The 18750-nt window shown below is 36.6% G+C and overlaps 3 protein-coding genes across 3 annotated transcripts; all 3 read right to left on the reverse strand.

The window, feature by feature from the left end:
- Positions 1-537: 537 nt before the first annotated feature.
- On the reverse strand, positions 538-6189 carry LOC149741734 (sodium- and chloride-dependent neutral and basic amino acid transporter B(0+)-like). The gene is made up of 13 exons (XM_089890676.1): positions 6030-6189; positions 5830-5959; positions 4111-4242; positions 3748-3912; positions 3578-3688; positions 3399-3516; positions 3046-3184; positions 2850-2990; positions 2535-2763; positions 1852-2096; positions 1584-1793; positions 1359-1526; positions 538-1300 (listed from the first exon to the last, which is right to left on the reverse strand). Exons 1-13 carry the CDS (start codon positions 6033-6035, stop codon positions 1112-1114), a joined length of 1983 nt encoding a protein of 660 aa, XP_089746802.1. The 5' UTR covers positions 6036-6189; the 3' UTR covers positions 538-1111.
- Positions 6190-6361: 172 nt separating this feature from the next.
- Positions 6362-11793, reverse strand: LOC149741735 (sodium- and chloride-dependent neutral and basic amino acid transporter B(0+)-like). The gene is made up of 13 exons (XM_089890689.1): positions 11618-11793; positions 11417-11549; positions 11204-11335; positions 10806-10970; positions 10638-10751; positions 9642-9762; positions 9236-9374; positions 9018-9158; positions 8724-8952; positions 8320-8564; positions 7672-7881; positions 7173-7343; positions 6362-7102 (listed from the first exon to the last, which is right to left on the reverse strand). Exons 1-13 carry the CDS (start codon positions 11624-11626, stop codon positions 6935-6937), a joined length of 1977 nt encoding a protein of 658 aa, XP_089746815.1. The 5' UTR covers positions 11627-11793; the 3' UTR covers positions 6362-6934.
- Positions 11794-12815: 1022 nt separating this feature from the next.
- Positions 12816-17767, reverse strand: LOC149741736 (sodium- and chloride-dependent neutral and basic amino acid transporter B(0+)-like). The gene is made up of 13 exons (XM_089890702.1): positions 17617-17767; positions 17389-17539; positions 17132-17263; positions 16890-17054; positions 16546-16632; positions 16351-16462; positions 16150-16282; positions 15709-15849; positions 15415-15643; positions 14877-15121; positions 14616-14825; positions 14186-14353; positions 12816-13404 (listed from the first exon to the last, which is right to left on the reverse strand). The coding sequence occupies exons 1-13, from the start codon at positions 17626-17628 to the stop codon at positions 13216-13218; spliced, it is 1974 nt and encodes a 657-aa protein (XP_089746828.1). The 5' UTR covers positions 17629-17767; the 3' UTR covers positions 12816-13215.
- Between the last annotated feature and the right edge of the window lie 983 nt (positions 17768-18750).

Genomic DNA, 18750 nt, shown 5'->3' on the forward strand with positions numbered 1-18750 from the left:
GTTGTTGTTTATTTTCTAAAATCATAAAATATAAAATTTGATTTTTGATTTAGTTCATGTTGTTTTAAAAAACTTTTTTTTGTTTTAACTTATTCCTTTGTTATTTTGCAGGTCCGATGCTCTGCGACCCAAATTTAGATCTCGGGGAAGAGCCTCTGACCTGCTTTAACAAAAAAAACCTCGAGAATTGATAAATTTGGGTAGAGCAGCAGGTCAGATCAGAGAATAAGGACTCTGAGTCAAAAGGCTGTAGGACACACTGAATTCAACAGCAAACAAAACGTGGCAGCAGATACTAGATGAAAAAATTAATTTATTGTTCATGTTACGAATTTCAATGCTTGCTTGTCATTAATAGTGACTGATGTTAATATATGTTTATACATACATATATTAACATTGATAGTGACTGATGTGATTTTTTTCTATATCGATGCTTTTACGTTTTAAACCCACAATTCCACATGCGCAATTTTGTGTGTGTACGATTTGTGCATATGTCTAATTGGAAGAGCGCAATATATCACCAGTGTGCAATAAACATAGTTTTGTTATTCTGTATTTAAAATGCGATTAAGTACATGTACGTAAAACAACACAAATATTACCCGGCTATTTACATTAGGTTTTAAATGTAAGATTTTGTTTTGTAAAATACGGTGATAATAGTACCATAGTATACTGAAGTGTACTATGATAGTACTGTGGGGTAAGACGGGACACATTTAGCACATGATATCCAAATATCCCTATCGTGGTTAGAATAATTAACAAAGGTTCATTGGAGTCGTGATAATACGGTTTAATACTTCTTTGAGTATTACTAATTTGGACGAGAAAATAGTATGAAAAGGTGTCCCATCTTCCCTCACCCTACTTGGCCTACTATATATTAACATAAGTTATTAATATTACAACATACTGTTACAAAAACTGCCAAGTGGTAAAATGATACTATAATAGACAATAAATGTATTAAGTCCTTTGGAGTTACTTTGTGTAAGTTATAGACCTATTATAATTGATGATTCAGTATAGTTTAAATTCCCTTTGTAGCATCATCAGGTGAAAAGTTTATTTACAGCATGAATTGTAAAACTACACATCATGTTTACATCTTAGTTTGTTCAGTTTCACCGTTGTCATGTGCATACACTGGATTGCCCTTTCCTTTCTCGCTCTCATGCTGGTTTCTTTCTTCAGCAATTGCTAATGCCTCCTCCGGTTCATCCATATTGGCATACCTTACACCACGATGTTCTTTTAGGTAAGGTCCCCAGTCTGATGCAGGGGACGAAGCCTAGAAGTTGGAACATGAGCACTTATATTTTACCATAATTTTTTGTTCCAAAAAATACCTTGAATACACTTCCTTTATTTTTCACAATAGCCACGATGCCAAATATTGGAACGAAAATGATAGCAGTTGCAATGATGAGCCAACCAATCACTGTCGCGAATTCTGGATACTCATAACCTCCGATAGATTTGGTATCAAACGTCGCAAGAGACCAAACTAAGATCGCCTGAAAAGCAAAAGATAAAAACCCAATATTTAAAAGTTACAATATTTTTATTTATACCGTTAACAGCAACGGTGATATGAAGAACCAACATGCTCTCCAATACAACCAGAACCACCAATTCTTCTTCCCGATCATCATTTCGATGTCTTCAATGAAACGATTCCCACCATAGATGTAACAAACTCCAAAAAGTTCCATAACTGCCACAAAGAGCAATCCCCAACCAGCAGCGTAGTGATCGATTAGGTTTACCCAGTATAACCCGGTCTATAACATAAAATTCTCTTTAGCATATGCTCCGAATGATATTACATACGTAACTTACATTAGTAACGCACACGAGGCCAAGGAGGAACATAACGACCGATAGCATCAGCATCAACTGCCATCTTCTACTGCGGAACTGGCGTGGGAACGAATCTGTAATTGCCGTGCTGACAGTTTCAAGAATCGTGAATTGACTGTCGAGTCCAAGGGTGAACAACATGAGGAAAAAGAGGATGGCCCACAACGGCGAAACGGGTAACTGGGCTATTGCTTCGGGATATGCGACAAAGGCCAATCCAAATCCTAAAAGAAACAACAAGGTTTTAAAATAGATATATTCTTTGCTTGGGTGAAGGGGTGGATTTGGTCCGTTAAAAATATATAGAATATAGTGTTGTGAGGAAAAACAGAACGTTAGCGCATGACATCACATATTTCGTAGTTTCAACAATTATCAATTCCACTCTGAGAGTCATTAGATTAAGATAAACTTATAGTAGGGTGGGGGAAGATGGGACACCCTTTCATTCTATTTTCCCATCCAATTTGGTAGTAAACAAAAATTTTTTTTAAAGAATTATAAAACCATATCCTTACGACTCCCAAAGACTGTTGTAAATTGTTTAAAACATGATCAGGATATTTTGCTATTATGTATCAAAGGTGTCCCATCTTCCCCCACCCTACTATATATAATATATTTCTGTCAAAAAGTTTGGTCCAGTAACGAATTATACATACCTGACTGCACAACTTCGTTTACAGGTCTTCCAAGTCGATGTGCCATGTGACCAACAACCGTAAAAATAGCAAAACCAGCGAAGAGTGAAGTGCCGCAGTTTACCGTACACACAAGTACCGCATCATAGAAGCAATTGTTTTTGAACTTGTTGTAAGATGAAAGGGCAATCAAACCACCCCATGCCGCACTCAGGGAAAAGAAAATCTGAGTAGCTGCTGCTTTCCAAACCTAATCCACAATAATAGCAATTGAATTATATACACATGCTCACTTTTAAATTTTTAAATTGGACGTGACAACTAAAAACGTTATACCTCTGCATCTTGTAACTTGCTCAAGTCAGATTGGCTTCCAATATAATACTGCACACCATCGTAAGCACCTTCCAATGTCGCACCTCTGATCAACAAAATCAACAAAACCACGTACGGGAAGAGAGCGGTAAAGTAAACGACCTTAAAATGTCATGGTTAATACTTACATAACTGGAGTCGCAAAAACACAGTTTACCTTTCCAGAAGATTTGATTCCCTTTATCAAGCTGTAAAAAACTACTATCCAAGCCACTATAAGAGACAAGGCAAGGTGAGAATTCACTGGACCATTGCTAGATGGGTAGATGTCATCAGCCAGGCGCAATGCATATTTGCTAGAAAATGTAAAAAGGTATTAATAAAGAATGAAACTTATTTATTCTCGCGTTACGTGAAAACAGCCGTCATAATATAACACCAATGTTCTGTTTCACACAAGTCGTGCCCATTCTACTAGTTACCAGCAATTCGACGCCGAATCCTGTAATCTGCGTTCTAAACAATGTACTACAAGGCGCCGGGCAATAAGATAAAAATCAAATAATTTACTTCCAATATTCTTCACTTGCGCTTGTTCCTCGAAGAGCAAAAAAGCTGGAACAACCGTACAATGACCCGTTTTGCTGCCCCAACAATACACTTACATTCGTAGCATACTCCTTAGGAACTGACAAATAAAACATAGTTATCGTATGATATATGACATATCTATTGTTGCGTCTTCTTACCTTGCTGATAAACAGGCCCGGAGCCTCTGAACTGTGCCTGGTTACTATCAATATAAGAAGTCGCAGGTGCATTCAGACCTACTCCGGTAAAGTTTAGGTTACAAACTAGCTCTGCAAAACAAATACAAAATAAGTTTTTGTATGAAATTATGTTTCTTATAAATGCTTACCAAAACTGGTGCGACATGTAGTTTGGTTGTTCCACCAGTTATCACAAGTCTCCCATGGTAGATTCGATGTTAAAGATGAGAAGAAATAGAACACGGTATAAGCGATGATCACGTTGTAGTAAATGCCGACAAACGCACTCAGGACAACCATGCATATGCCGACACCTTTGCAAAGTAGAAGGGATTATAAGATATCAGATGGTATAGTAGAAGATTGAGGGTAAGATGGGATAGTATAGCCGCCACTCTAAAATGCAGTTGTTGACTGTTAAAAACACGACCAGGATATTTGAAGTTTAGGTACCAACACTACCCCATCTTACCCCACCCTATTATATTAACTCATATAGGTAAATTGCTCACCTTTAAACATTGGGTTAAATTTCCACACAGAGGTTGGCCCAAGACTCGAAAACTGACCGAGAGCGACTTCCATGAAAAATATTGGCAAGCCAGCAAACACCAACATAATAATGTATGGAATGAGAAAGGCACCTGATGTTAAAAAATGTTAATAGTATTACATAAAAATTCTAAAGGGTTGAGGTGTATTTACTGCAACATACAAAAGCCACTGTGGAAGTCGATATACCGAACACCAAAACAATGGCAGCATGCAATGAAATGAGAAACTGACAGCAGGAGCTTGAACGCGTTGTTGTTGTCCATGTCTTTTTTACTAGTATAGTAGTTTGGAGAAAAATAGGACACCTTTTTATTCTATGTTCTTGTCCCGTTTGGTATTAAACAAAAAAACATTCAAGAATTGTGAAACCGTATCTTCACGACTCCTCATATAGGTCGCTGCTAATAGCTTAAAACACGATCAGGATAATTTGATATTATGTGATGAAGGTGTCCCGTCTCCTCCCTACCTACTATATATACATATTAATACTTTTAGGACTTTTGTGTCGCTTTTTGTTGGAAATGTGTGAAAAAGTGACGGTCATCGCAATTCGCATGAGAGTCATCCTGAATTGAACAGCTTCAACATTATTACGCCATGAACCCCCGATCATATTAACGCTCCGTACGATTTTTATCATTATATATATCAAGCAAAAACGGTGAAAACGCGAGTTGTAAGTAACATATGGGTATTGTGATGTAATAAATCCTTCTAATATGACGTATTATTGTTGGGTTGGGACGACGAGGCATGTTTACGCACTTTTAGATTTCATTTTCTACACGAAATCCCGTATTTTCGGTGAGGCCTAAGGAACATTTTGAGATCAAATTTTCACTGGCCAACATAAACGGCTAAATAATTACACAAGTGGTGTACCATCTGGTATAACAGGGTACCAGACAAGAAAAAATGTGTATTATAGGATACATTCACGTATAGCCGTAAACATCTACATTGAAAAACAACCAACGAAACGTTTCGTGCCAACTGAACCAACAAAATTCCCCACTCTTGACGTCACATTTTTGTGAATCCGTTACAGCTGAGCGAAATTGAATAAACTTCGAGGCCTGATTTACATTAGCAGTATACGGACACCAAATGCAACAGCACAGTTTTATAACCAGGACTGTTTTCTATAATAATTAGCAATGGTTTTATTTTTGAAAGCGAACTTGCGATTTTGAATTATCGTCATTTTTATATTTCGTTGCCTGGCGTCACTAGGCCTTAGCGCTTGACTGCGCTCGCTTCTTTTACATTTATTTGCTAAATGACATAACTATTTCTTAACTATTTTTACTTTTTTACTATTTCAATAATAAGTATCGTTCGCCTTATAATACTCCTCACACAATAAAGTGTATAGTGGTATGGGGTAAGATGGAACATCGTTCTATTTGATAATTGTATTTAAAATATTTTGAAACCATGGAACATACACATACAGTAGGGTGGGGGAAGATAGGACACTTTTGGCACGTAATATCCAGATATTCTGGTCGTGTTCTAAAAAGGTAACAACGGTCTATGGGAGTCGTGAGGATACGGTTTTATAGTTTCTTGAATATTTTTTATTTACTATACTAAATAGAACGAGAAAATAGAATGAAAAGATGTCCCATCTTCCCCCACTCTACTATATATTATGTATAAAATAAGATTACCCCCTCCATTTTCGAAAGCAAGGTAGGGAAACCTCCATACATTGCCAAGTCCAACTGCGTATCCAATACATGACAACAAGTAGTCAGCTTTATTGTCCCAGTTACCACGATCTTGATTTTCGTCTTTATTCTGTTAAATAAAAACAAAATACATATTTTTGCGATTTGTTAATTAAAACTGATATGATATATGAACTTACCCCCATAGTGATATACGTCTGAAGTGTTCAACGTTGAACTGAATACAACACGGACACGTCAATAGTTAACGCCCCAATTCCGCACTCATGCATGTGCAGAAAAAGGCTGTATCCCAAAACGAAGCATTCACCCAAAACAGCAGTTACTGAACAGTGTCTCATTGAATTTTTGCAAACAGGCGAACCGTGTAGTCCCGCAACACTCTGCTGACGTCACTGAAGCGTTATATTATCGGGACGAAAACATAAAGAAAGGTGTCAGTGGCTTTCGTTGTTAAATATACCGCCATAAAACTTCGTTGCTGATGACATAGGATAACCAGTCGCACAAAACTATTAATTATAAATGTATTATTTGAAAAACTACAAATCGAAACAAGGTTTCAGCAAATTAGAATGATGGTACGGAAACACGACTGCAACATTTATATAAAATATATACAATAAGAAAGTCGGAAAAGTTGCAATATGGACGAAGGCAACTACGTGGTTAATTCGTTGTTATTGTAACTTAAAAGGCTGCTATAAGTTTCAAGTTGGAAATCCAGAATAATTTTAACCGTAAAGATATATATATATATATATATATATATATAGTGCTGGGGTAAGATGGGACACCTTCAGCACATTATCTCCAATTATCCTTATCGTGGTTTAAACATTTAACAACGGTCTACGGGAGTCATGAGAAAATGATTTTACAATTCTTTAAATGTTTTGTTTACTACCTAATAGGACAGGGTAAAAATGAAAAGGTGTCCCATCTTCCTCCACCCTACTGTATACAGCATTCTTTCATTTTCCAGTGAACGGGTTGAATATAAACTAATGGCAGATCGGTGACAGTAATTATGTTACACAGATATATAGGTAGATCGGGTGATTTGAGCTTCCACTGGTTTACTTTACAGTTTTGTATTTCCTATTTCATCTTCAGCGAAGTTTGGATTGTCTTTGCCATCGGTTCGTCCCTTTGCTATTTCTAGCGCTTCTGCAGGTTCGGCCATGTTGGCATAGCGGGTGCCACGGAATTGTTTGATGTAAGGACCCCAGTCCGCTGCCGGCGAGGACGCCTGTGTAAAAAATACTCATTTGGTAAAAACTTGTAGCGCTTGCAAAACAACGTTTTTTCGATAAACGTACCTTGTACAGAGACCACTTGTTCTTAACCAGGGAAACCAGTGCATAAACTGGAATAAACAACAATGCAGTTGCAATGATCAACCAACCGATAGCAGTGGCGAATGCAGGATATGGTGTTTTGTCCGCGTACTTCATTGGCTCAAATGTTACCAATGACCAAACCAATATCGCCTATCAAAAATAAGATATAAATATATTATACTATATTTGATAAGATACAAACAAACTTACGATAAGTGGCAACGGTGATAATGGCAAATACAAAATCAAAAATAAGATACAGTACTGTGGGGTAAAATGGGACACAATCAGCACATAATATCCAAATATATTCAAATAGTGTTTCTATGGGAGTCGTATAAGGAAGCGGTTTGATAATTGTATTGAATGTTCATGGTTTTCTACCAATGAGACGAGAAAATATAATAAAAAGGTTTGCCATCCTCCCCCACCCCACTATATAAATATCTACATTTAATAAAATACAAAACAAACTTACGATAAGCAGCAACGGCGATATGAAGAACCAACATGCTCTCCAATACAACCAGAACCACCAATTCTTCTTCCCGATCATCATTTCGATGTCTTCAATGAAACGATTCCCACCATAGATGTAACAAACTCCGAAAAGTTCCATCACCGCTACAAACAGCAACCCCCAACCAGCAGCGTAGTGATCGATCAGATCTACCCAGTATATTCCAGCCTGTAAAAGAAAATAAGTGTTTGATTTAGAATTTTTAAAACTAAAGTATAATAGGGAGGGAAAGATGGGACACCTTTTCATTCTATTACCCCGTCCCAAGTGCAGAAATAAGATTTAAAGAATTTTAAAGCTATGTCTTTATGACTCCGACAGCCCGTTGTTGGACACAATCAAGATATTTGAATATTATATGCTAAAAGTGTTCCGTCTTCCCCCACGGTACTTTATAATAGGGTCATGTTTTCATTTTCTTTCCTCATCTCATTTGGTAGTAAGCCCAGAATATTTGTGAAATTATAAAACCATATGCCCGCAACTCCAAAAGAGCCTTGGTAATTGTACAAGTTACGATCAGGAAATATGAAATTTAGGTTCTAACACCATCCCATCTAACCCAAAATACTATCTATACAATATTTGAATATGAACTTTACTTACGTCAGTAACACAAACAAGACCCAGCAGAAACATAACGACGGAGAGAAGTAACATGAGCTGCCAACGTCTATTACGTAACTGCCGTGGAAAGCTGTCGATAATTGCTGTGCTGACAGTTTCAAGGATTGTGAATTGACTGTCGAGGCCAAGGGTGAACAACATGAGGAAGAAGAGAATCGCCCACAACGGTGAGACTGGTAACTTTGCAATTGCTTCTGGGTAGACCACAAACGCAAGGCCGAAACCTACACGAACACGAGATGTATATTTGAAGCATAGAAGGTATATTATAAGTAGGAATAAGGTATTGAACTATATAGTAGAATGATGGAGTAATATGGGACAGTAGCACGCGATTGTAAAATAAATGGTTTAAAGTGAAAAAAAAGTTAATTCATACTTACTTGACTGCACAACTTCATTGACAGGTTTTCCGAGTTTGAAGGCCATGTGCCCGAGAACCGTAAAAATTGCAAAACCAGCAAAGAGTGACGTGGCACAGTTTACCGAACACACAAGTACCGCATCAAAAAAACAATTGTTTTTGAACTTGTTGTAAGATGAAAGGGCAATCAAACCACCCCATGCCGCACTCAGAGAGAAGAAAATTTGAGTAGCTGCTGCTTTCCAAACCTGGATGATCGTGCGGTTGGTACAGATGTTTAATACAACAAATCTCTCTCTGTTCTACCACTTACGTTCGCATCTTTTAACTTGCTCAAGTCAGATTGGCTTCCAATATAATACTGCACACCATCGTAAGCACCTTCTAATGTCGCACCTCTGATCAACAGAATCAACAAAACCACGTACGGGAAAAGAGCGGTAAAGTAAACGACCTGAAACATTGAAAATATAACTTGAATTAGCCTGAGCAAGTTTTATAACGGAGCAAGCAATCGTTTCCACCACAAACCTTTCCAGAAGATTTAATTCCACGAATCAAACTGTAAAACACAACGATCCAGGCAACTATGAGAGACAGTGTTAAGTTGACGTTTGGCACTCCTGTATTTTCTGTGTTTATATTCGGGGCTTGATGAAGTGCGTAATTCCTGCAGGAAGAAAAGTAATTTTCGTTACATATATTTATTCACCTGCAATTAATAAAGCTACTGCGAATACATATAGTAGGGTGGGGGAAGATGGGACATCTTTTCATTTTGTTTACCCTTTCCATTTGGTAGTAAACAAAGAACATTTAAAGAACTATATGAAACCATATCCTTACGACTTCCACAGACCGTTGATAATTCTTTAATATGTGTTAAAGGTTTCCCATCTTCCCCAACCCTACTATGTAGGTTTACAAAGTTTCTTACTTCCAATACTCTTCGGTTGGACTGACACCACGTGATTTACCCTTAACAAATTCTGGACAACCCAAAGTTGATAAGTTTCTGCTGAGAGTGCTTTCAATGTTTCCAGCAATGTCTTTGGGAACTGTAAAAAAGACACAATGTTTTTAGTTGTAAATTATTTTAAACGCTTTGTTGCAAAATAACTCTTACAGGTATATATAGTCAATTCTAATACAATGAAGTAGAGTGGGAGGGAGATGGGACACCTTTTCGTTTTATTTTCTTGTCCCATTTGGTGGTAAACAAACAACATTCAAATTGTAAAACCGTATCCTCAAGACTCCAATAGACCGTTATTAATTGTTTAAAACACAATAAGAATATTTGGATATAATGTGCTAAAAGTGTCCCATCTTCCCCCACCCTATTATATATACCGATATAACAACAAGATAAAGTATGAAAGTATGTTTGAAATTTACCCCCAGGAGCTTGAAAAAACTATCTAAGTTCTTGTTTTGCAAAATATAGTGCAGCAATACCTATATAGTTATGGCTACTACAAATTAGATTTTAAATTATTAGACCTTTTTCGTTATAATAAATTTCAATGTTTATCAAATGACATTTTAACAATACCGATTCTTCATACTATAACATACTGTAGGTAACATATTTCATGCTATATAAATAAATCCATACAAGACGGAGAATGTATAGTATCGGGTTTTCAAACCGTATAACGTCGTGTTTTTTATTTACGTGTATTCATAAAAATAAATACATTTGTTTATCAAATAAACAAGGATTTTAAACCATCTTACCCTACTTGTGTGCGAAATTTTTCATAGCACCTTGCGTTTCAATATATATATAATATATTTCTTTAACGTAGTGTCAATTAATAAAACTATGCTATTACAAATTCATTATATTCCTGAATGCGTCATATATTGGTACTTTATAATATGGGCCAATATGTGCTTAAGTGTCCCATTGTACCCCACCATGTTATACCTTGTGAATACAAATTCGTTGTAGAATCGTATGTTAAATTAGCTGTGAACGGTCCGATTTGGTTTGCTTCTTGTGCAGTTAGGCTTGATACGTTGATAGAAGGACATACGTCACCTGTAAAACTACTTTGTTAAACATTAAAGTGAAAATTATAAAGCCTGAACTCACCGAAGGAAATGCTACAAATACTTCCATCGTTCCACCAATTATCACAAGTCTCCCATGGTAGGTTCGATGTTAAAGATGAGAAAAAGTAGAACACGGTATAAGCGATGATCACGTTGTAGTAAATGCCGACAAACGCACTCAGGACAACCATGCATACACCGACGCCTTTGCAAAATAGAAAGTGTTTTTAAGGTATTGAAACTACCAATTGATACAGTAGAAGAATGGGGTAAGATAAGACAGTAGGCCGCGACTCTAAAGTAGCGTTGTTTATTGTTCAAAACACGATCGGGATATATAGAATTTAGGTACTAACAGTATTCCAACTTACCCCATCCTACTATATAATTGAGGATGCGGCATTAAACCATTAATTCATATATAAGTAAGTTGCTCACCTTTAAACATTGGGTTAAATTTCCACACAGAGGTTGGCCCAAGACTCGAAAACTGACCGAGAGCGACTTCCATGAAAAATATTGGCAGGCCAGCAAACACCAACATAATAATGTATGGAATAAGAAAGGCACCTGCATTTTTAAACCAATAAACATGACATATCATATAACACATCGAAAAAAATGAAAACTATCTTAAAACATAACTCATACCTCCTCCATTTTCGAAAGCAAGGTAGGGAAACCTCCATACATTGCCAAGTCCAACTGCGTATCCAATACATGACAACAAGTAGTCAGCTTTATTGTCCCAGTTACCACGATCTTGATTTTCGTCTTTATTCTCCTATCGTGAATCAAAATAATATTTTAATCAGCTTTACTTAATTCTTTGCAAGTATCAGCTTATATTACCTCGCCCATGTCTACAGTTCACGTCCACTTTGTAGATCTTTTTAATCCTATATTATTTATACTGTAAATAAATACAAACAAATCAATACAGTTTGCTTGTCCCTATGGGTAAAGTTCACTTGATAAACGCCACTACACCTAAAATACACTCTGCAGACCAACGCCCATAAATGAAATTCTAATTTATCGCGATTCGCTCAAAGCCATTTTACATTTATCTTTACAAAAGAAATATTTTTTTCTTTTTGAGCCGTCGGTGCGTCAAGTGGCCTTCCCGCGGGCTATAAGTCGCTAAAACGAATCATTAAATTGTGAATAGCACAAAAACCTTCTACCCGAAGTTTCTCCTCCAGCATTCAAGTGTTCACAAGAGCTTTTATAGTTCTGTCATAAAAATCGTTTCAATCCTATTGTTGGAAAACAGAAACAAGCGCTCCTTGGTAAACCTTTAACAAACTAACGTTTGTAAATTACTTATTTACGTTTTCTTTATAAATTCAAACGATACGAAATCTACAGTAGGGTATAGGATAAGATGGAACCCTTTAAAATATAATGACCCGTATTTCAAAGTCCACACCACATGATTCAAAATACATGGATTTTGTGTGATACTATACACACATTTTTACTATCATAATGTTTTTAATTGACAACACTTCAAAGAAGTATACACGTGGAGTTATTTAGCGATTCGCACACCAGGTGTAATTTTAGCGGTTTGAAAACAAGCGGGTTAAGATGGGACATTTTAAAAATCCTTGTTAATTTTGGTTAATAAATTATAGTAAAGCTATCGAAATCACCAGACTGTACTAGTTTCTTTGCCTCGTAAACTTTATATACAGTATAGTGTAGGGGAAGACGAGACACCTTTAGCACACTACAATATCTAAATATATTCTTGGAATGTTCTTTGTTTTGTATAGCAAATGAGGCGAAAAAATAGAATAAAAGGGTGTCCCATCTTTCCCCACCCTGCTACATATAATTTTAAAAAGTATTTCTCTGATTTCCCCTCTTGATTGAAAATACAGTAAAGATTTAGTGCAAGGAAAACGTAGAACAGACAAAATGTCATCAATAGCATAAAAGAGAAAGTATATTTCAGGGAAAAAGTCCAATCATTAGTATAACTGAGGATATATATTTCACATAAATGACATCGTCAGTATCTTATTCAAAAGAGAATGACATCTTATGTTAGCTACATTTTTTATTTGCAGTATTGGGTATAAATTTATTAGGTAAAACAAACACAAAACTAGTTTACTACTTAGTTAGTTTATAACACATATATGCATATTCATTAAAACATATAGTATATACCTCCTATACGTGTTATACACCGAACTTTTAAAATATGTCGGTAATTATTAAATCAGTGTCGTTCATCAGCGTGTATAAATATTAAAACAATAACATATCGTTTGGTAACAGTATAGACAAATTATGTAGGGCAAGATGCTAAAAATCGTATCACTATTAAGAAGTCATTTACGATCATTTTGTTTATACATTACTGAAACAAACATTTAGCATTCTAGTTAAAATTTAGCATTCTAGTTAGCATAATTCGACAAGCGGGCAAATTCTTTTTACAACTTGGTTTTCCCATCAACCTCTTCGTCGAACCCGGGGTTTGATTCTCCTTTCATCTTGTACTCCGATACCTTCGGCGCGTATTTCGCAAGCGCCAATGCTTCTGCAGGTTCGTGCATGTTGGCGTATCTCTGTCCACGAAATTTCTTTAGATAAGGACCCCAGTCTGGAGCTGGATCAGAAGCCTAGCAAAAAAGCAATTCAATTGATAACTAAATAACGCAACTGTTAGAACAGGTGCATGGCCTTGTAGGTTCTTTTTTTGCCGTACAGTTATAATATAATAAAATCTATTTCTGTCTCCCAGCTAATTTACCTACTTTAAAATTTTCTTGAAATGAACATTATTGAGTTATTTACGTGTACTCACGATAATAAATTAACTTACAAAGTACGTTTAAGAACTTCGAAACGATTCATTTTACCCCGCCTGTGTGCGGATCGCTAAATAGCACCTCGTGTGTTTCAATGTATTATATATTTATCGAAAGTGTTGTCAAATAAAAAAAGGCACTATAGAAAAATTCATGGTACTTTACCAAAAATAGTCCTATATTTTAAACATAGATAAAAATTGTTTGAATAACAGGTGTAACCGTTATACCAATCAGATAACATAGATATATGAGAGCTGGGGTAAGATGAGACATTCTTTTCATACTAAGGGTATAGTGAACAAATAAAATCCAAAGAATTGTAACACCGTATCTTTACGACTCCCATAGACCGTTTGTTAATTGTTTAAAACACGGTCAAGATATTTAGATATTGCGTGCAAAGGTAATCCCAAAAATTATTGGTTTATCACCCAAAAAATGTCATATTCTTTGATTTTTACAATATGTGACAACATGAATGAAAAAAGAGGGATAACGATAAAACAACAGTTATAATATAACACCCTTAGGGTTAAAACACAAGTATCCCCATCAGATAATATAGATATAACTTACTCCTTAAACTTACTTTGTAAATGTTTCCCTTATTTTTAATGACCGCATACACACCCATGATGGGAATAAACATTAAACCGACAGCGATGGAACACCAACCAAGTGCATTCGCCCACTGTGGATATTTAACACCAGCGTAATCTGGCTCGGAGAATGTAGTAAGTGACCAAATTAAGATCGCCTGGGTAAAACGGAATTAAGACATTTTTTGTATTGAAGTGTAATGGTTTGTAAATAGTCCATATATAGTAGGGTGGGAAAAAATGGGACCTTTTCATTCTATTTTATCGCCCCATTAGGTAGAAAACTAAGATGATTTAAAAACCTAGAAAACTTTATCCTTACGACTCCCATTTGAATAATATGTGCTTAAGGTGTCCCGTCTTCCCAACCCTATTTTACCAATATAACATATTATAAAGTTAAAATATAGAATGACTTACGATAAGTAGCAACGGTGATATGAAGAACCAACATGCTCTCCAATACAACCAGAACCACCAATTCTTCTTCCCGATCATCATTTCGATGTCTTCAATGAAACGATTCCCTCCATAGATCCATGCTACTCCTATCAGTTCCAATACGGCAATAATAATCAGACCCCAGCCGGCTGAATAGTGATCTATGAGATTCAACCAGTACACGCCGGCCTAGAATATACTTTAGTTAGAGTTGAATTTGTTATGCAAATTACAACATACGTTGGTAACATTGGGAAGGCCTAACAGAAATAAAACGATGATGGTTGAAAGAGTCAAAACACTTCGTTTGTTTCGTAGCTGGGCAGGAAACATGTCCGTCATAGCGGTCAAAATCGCTTCTACGCCCGTGAACTGGCTGTCCAAACCCAGCGTAAAAAGCATCAGGAAAAATAAGATTGCCCAAAGTGGAGATACTGGTAACTTGGCAATGGCTTCTGGGTAAGCGACGAATGCAAGACTAAAACCTAGAAATGCAATAAGGTTGCTTTTAGTTTTATCTGGTATGGAAAAAAATAAATAGATAGGGTAGGGGACGATGGGACACTCTTTAGTTCTCTTTTTAAAGATCCCATTCGGTTGTAAAAAACGTTCAAAAAATTATAAAACCGTATCCTCGCGACTCCTACAGAGCGTTGTTAATTGTTTAAATTAAAATACGACCAGGATAATTGAATATTGTGTGTTAAGGGTTTCTCGTCTTCCCTCAATCAACTATACGTAACACCGCGAATATCTGGTGTATGTAAAATCCTCAAACCTGAGTTAACGACCTCGTCCACACGTTTTTCAAGTACGTGGGCCATGTGGCCAACCACCGTGAAAATAGCGAAACCAGCAAACAAAGAAGTGATGCAGTTTACAGAGCAAACCACAATCGAGTCGAAGAAACAATTGTTATGGAATTTGTTGTAAGAAGAAAGTGCGATCAGCCCACCCCATGCAGCGCTTAAAGAAAAGAAAATCTGCGTGGCCGCGTCTTTCCAAACCTGTTCGGTTGAAGTAACGTGACAGTCAACAATTTCCCAAACGTGTTTTAACGTTCAATATATACCTCTGCATTTTGTAACTTGCTCAAGTCAGATTGGCTTCCAATATAATACTGCACACCATCGTAAGCACCTTCCAATGTCGCACCTCTGATCAACAAAATCAACAAAACGAGGTACGGGAAAATAGCAGTGAAATAAACAACCTGGAAAATGATATATATAGTAGGGTGGGGGAGATGGGACACTTTTTCATTCCACTTTCTTGTCCCATTTGGTAGTTAACAAAGGAAATTTAAAGAATTATAAAACCATATCCTCACGACTCCCATAGAACGTTGTTAATTGTTTAAAACACGATCAGGATATTTGCATATTATATGTGCTAAAGATGTCCCGTCTTCCCCCACCCAACTATACCGTTAGTGAAAATTCGAAACGCGTCAGTGTTCTCACTGTCTGTAAAATTTCAATCTGTGCCAGACTCGAGCACAGACTCACGTTACCTTTCCAGATGATTTGATTCCACGTATCATGCTAAAGTAAACAACAATCCAAGCAACTAAGAGACAAAGTGTTAAAGAAGTGAGAACCGACCCCGTTTCGTTAATATCCGCCGACCTCTGTAGAACGTAGTTTCTGCAACGGGCTATGTAATTAAACCCGGGTTAATCGCACATGCGAATTTGTTGCCCAAACCAACTTACTCCCAAAATTCTTCGCTTGGACTTGTTCCTCTTGTACTGGTTATGCCGCTGCAGATGCTAGCTCTTGATACGTTCAGTAGATTTGCAACGTCATCTGCAACGCTTACAAGAGCTGGGTGTAATATTAAACTATTAATTAAATATGCAGATATGCTATTTTGTGCATTGGTTCGTTTACAGAAATATAAAACTCACAGTTCGGATATGTGCTGCCATTATTCGCCGGTAAAATATTCTGCATGCTTGCTTGAGCAGGAGTCAGTTGTATAGTGCATGTTCGAACTAAATAAAATAATGTTAGTATAAATAGAGGGGTGGGGAAAAAAGCGCCACCTTTGGCACATAACATTCAAATATCCTGATCGTGTTTTTAACAATTAACAACGGTTTATGGGAGTCGTAAGAATACGGTTTTATGATTCTTTGAATGTTTTTTTTTGTTTACTACCAAATGGAACGACGAAATTTATTGAAAAGGTGTCCCATTCTTCAGCTACTGTATATGTTTAACCCTATAATTATATAACTCTATATCCCACCGAATACAGTACTGCACGTATTGTTATTGTTCCACCAGTTTGTGCAGACCTCCCATGGTAGAGTCGGGGTCAGTGAAGCGAAGAAGTAAAACACGGTGTACGTGATTATGACGTTGTAGTAGATGCTCACCAGTACGTTGAGAATAACCATACATATCCCGATGCCTTGATCAAACATATGTAACTATATTACCAGCATTTTCGGTAAAAATTTAGAGTTAATTTTTTTGTATTTTTTTCACCTTTAAGAATCGGACTGAACTTAAACACAGATATTGGGCCCAAACTTGAAAACTGGCCAAGCGCGCATTCCAGAAAGAACACGGGAAGTCCAGCAAACACCAACATAATGACGTATGGAATAAGAAAGGCACCTGTAAAATAGGTTTTTATTATCAAACATAAATACCACGATCAACGTTGCCTGCAGGGCATGCAAAACAATGGGCACAGTTTAATAACAGTTTACAGGGTCAGTGAGTGCTATAGGACTTGTTACCTCCGCCATTTCGAAACGCTAGATACGGAAACCTCCACACATTGCCAAGGCCCACCGCATAACCAATACACGAGAGTACGTAGTCGGATTTCTTGTCCCAGTTTCCTCGGTCTTGATTTTCATCCTTTGCTGCAATCGTCCCGTCCCCTTTCTATAGATACAAAACTTTAGTAACATTACAGATAACTATGTGTATTTCATAACATCCTAGCTGTATGACATACATACCGAATCAGACATAATTGAAGAAAAAAATCGATCTTTCTGTTGATGCAACAAGCTCTAAGGGTCCAAGCAAACTTACTTAAACAAAATCTTCTTACGGGCGGGGCGACACTTGCCTTTTACGCATCTTATATGCGGTGATTCGCTTCATTGAACATCGAGACGTGCTAAGAGATGAAAAATGCGTCTCGGCAGCCACGATTGAATTACTCTTAATCTGTGCAGCATTAGGGTGGGAGAAAGCGGGACCTGAGGAAAAGCGGGTAACCACTTTACCCCCCTTTGTAATTTTGTAAGTCAAACGCCGCATACGGTGAGTTATGAGAAGTGGCTTATGCCAAATGCAGTGTGCCAAAATACAATTTGTGAAGATCAACTTTTTATAGATTCCCATAACTTTCCTGTAACTTAATGATGTTCTGACAATATCAATTCTTTATTCAATGGGGTGAGGAAAGATGGGACACTTAAAGCGCATATTGCCCAGTATTTCCCAAATTAAAATATATAACGTTTTTTTGGATGGTATGATGGGGTTGGGGAAGATAGGACACCTTTAGCATGTAGTATCCACATATCCTGATCATGTTTTAAACGATTAACAACGGTATATAGGATTTGTGAAGATACGGATTTAAAATTCTTTGAATGTTTTTTGTTTACTACCAAATTGGACGAGAAAATAGAATAACACCGAGCCAAAATCCCCCACCCTACTATATCACAAATTAGTACTATTATTTCTTTATTAATTGACAACAAATCAACACACACTGTCGGTAATATGTTAAACACTATACCAGTGGGGCAAGATAGATTATGTTAAAACTGGACTCTTGGAGCCTAGAGTATTAGTTCGGGTTGTTTGTGTGTTTTCTTTAATATTAAATTAACAAGGCTGGTTTGATTATAAAAGTTTAACTTTTAAGCTTTAACTTTTTATAAGGTTAAACTTTTAATATGTTTTTTTTTACAGGAGACAATATGTGTTTTAGTGTCTCACTTTCCCCTACTTTTCTACATTATAATTTGTACAACTCAACTCGTTATGTTTAATTATGAACCCCATTCCAGTAAGTAGTTGATTGAATATAACTAATAGATCAGGTCATTCGCGAAGTAACTAAACTTGTATAA

The sequence above is a fragment of the Ciona robusta genome, chromosome 1 (assembly GCF_009617815.1).
Source record: "Ciona robusta chromosome 1, ASM961781v2".
Classification (NCBI taxonomy): Eukaryota; Metazoa; Chordata; class Ascidiacea; order Phlebobranchia; family Cionidae; genus Ciona; species Ciona robusta.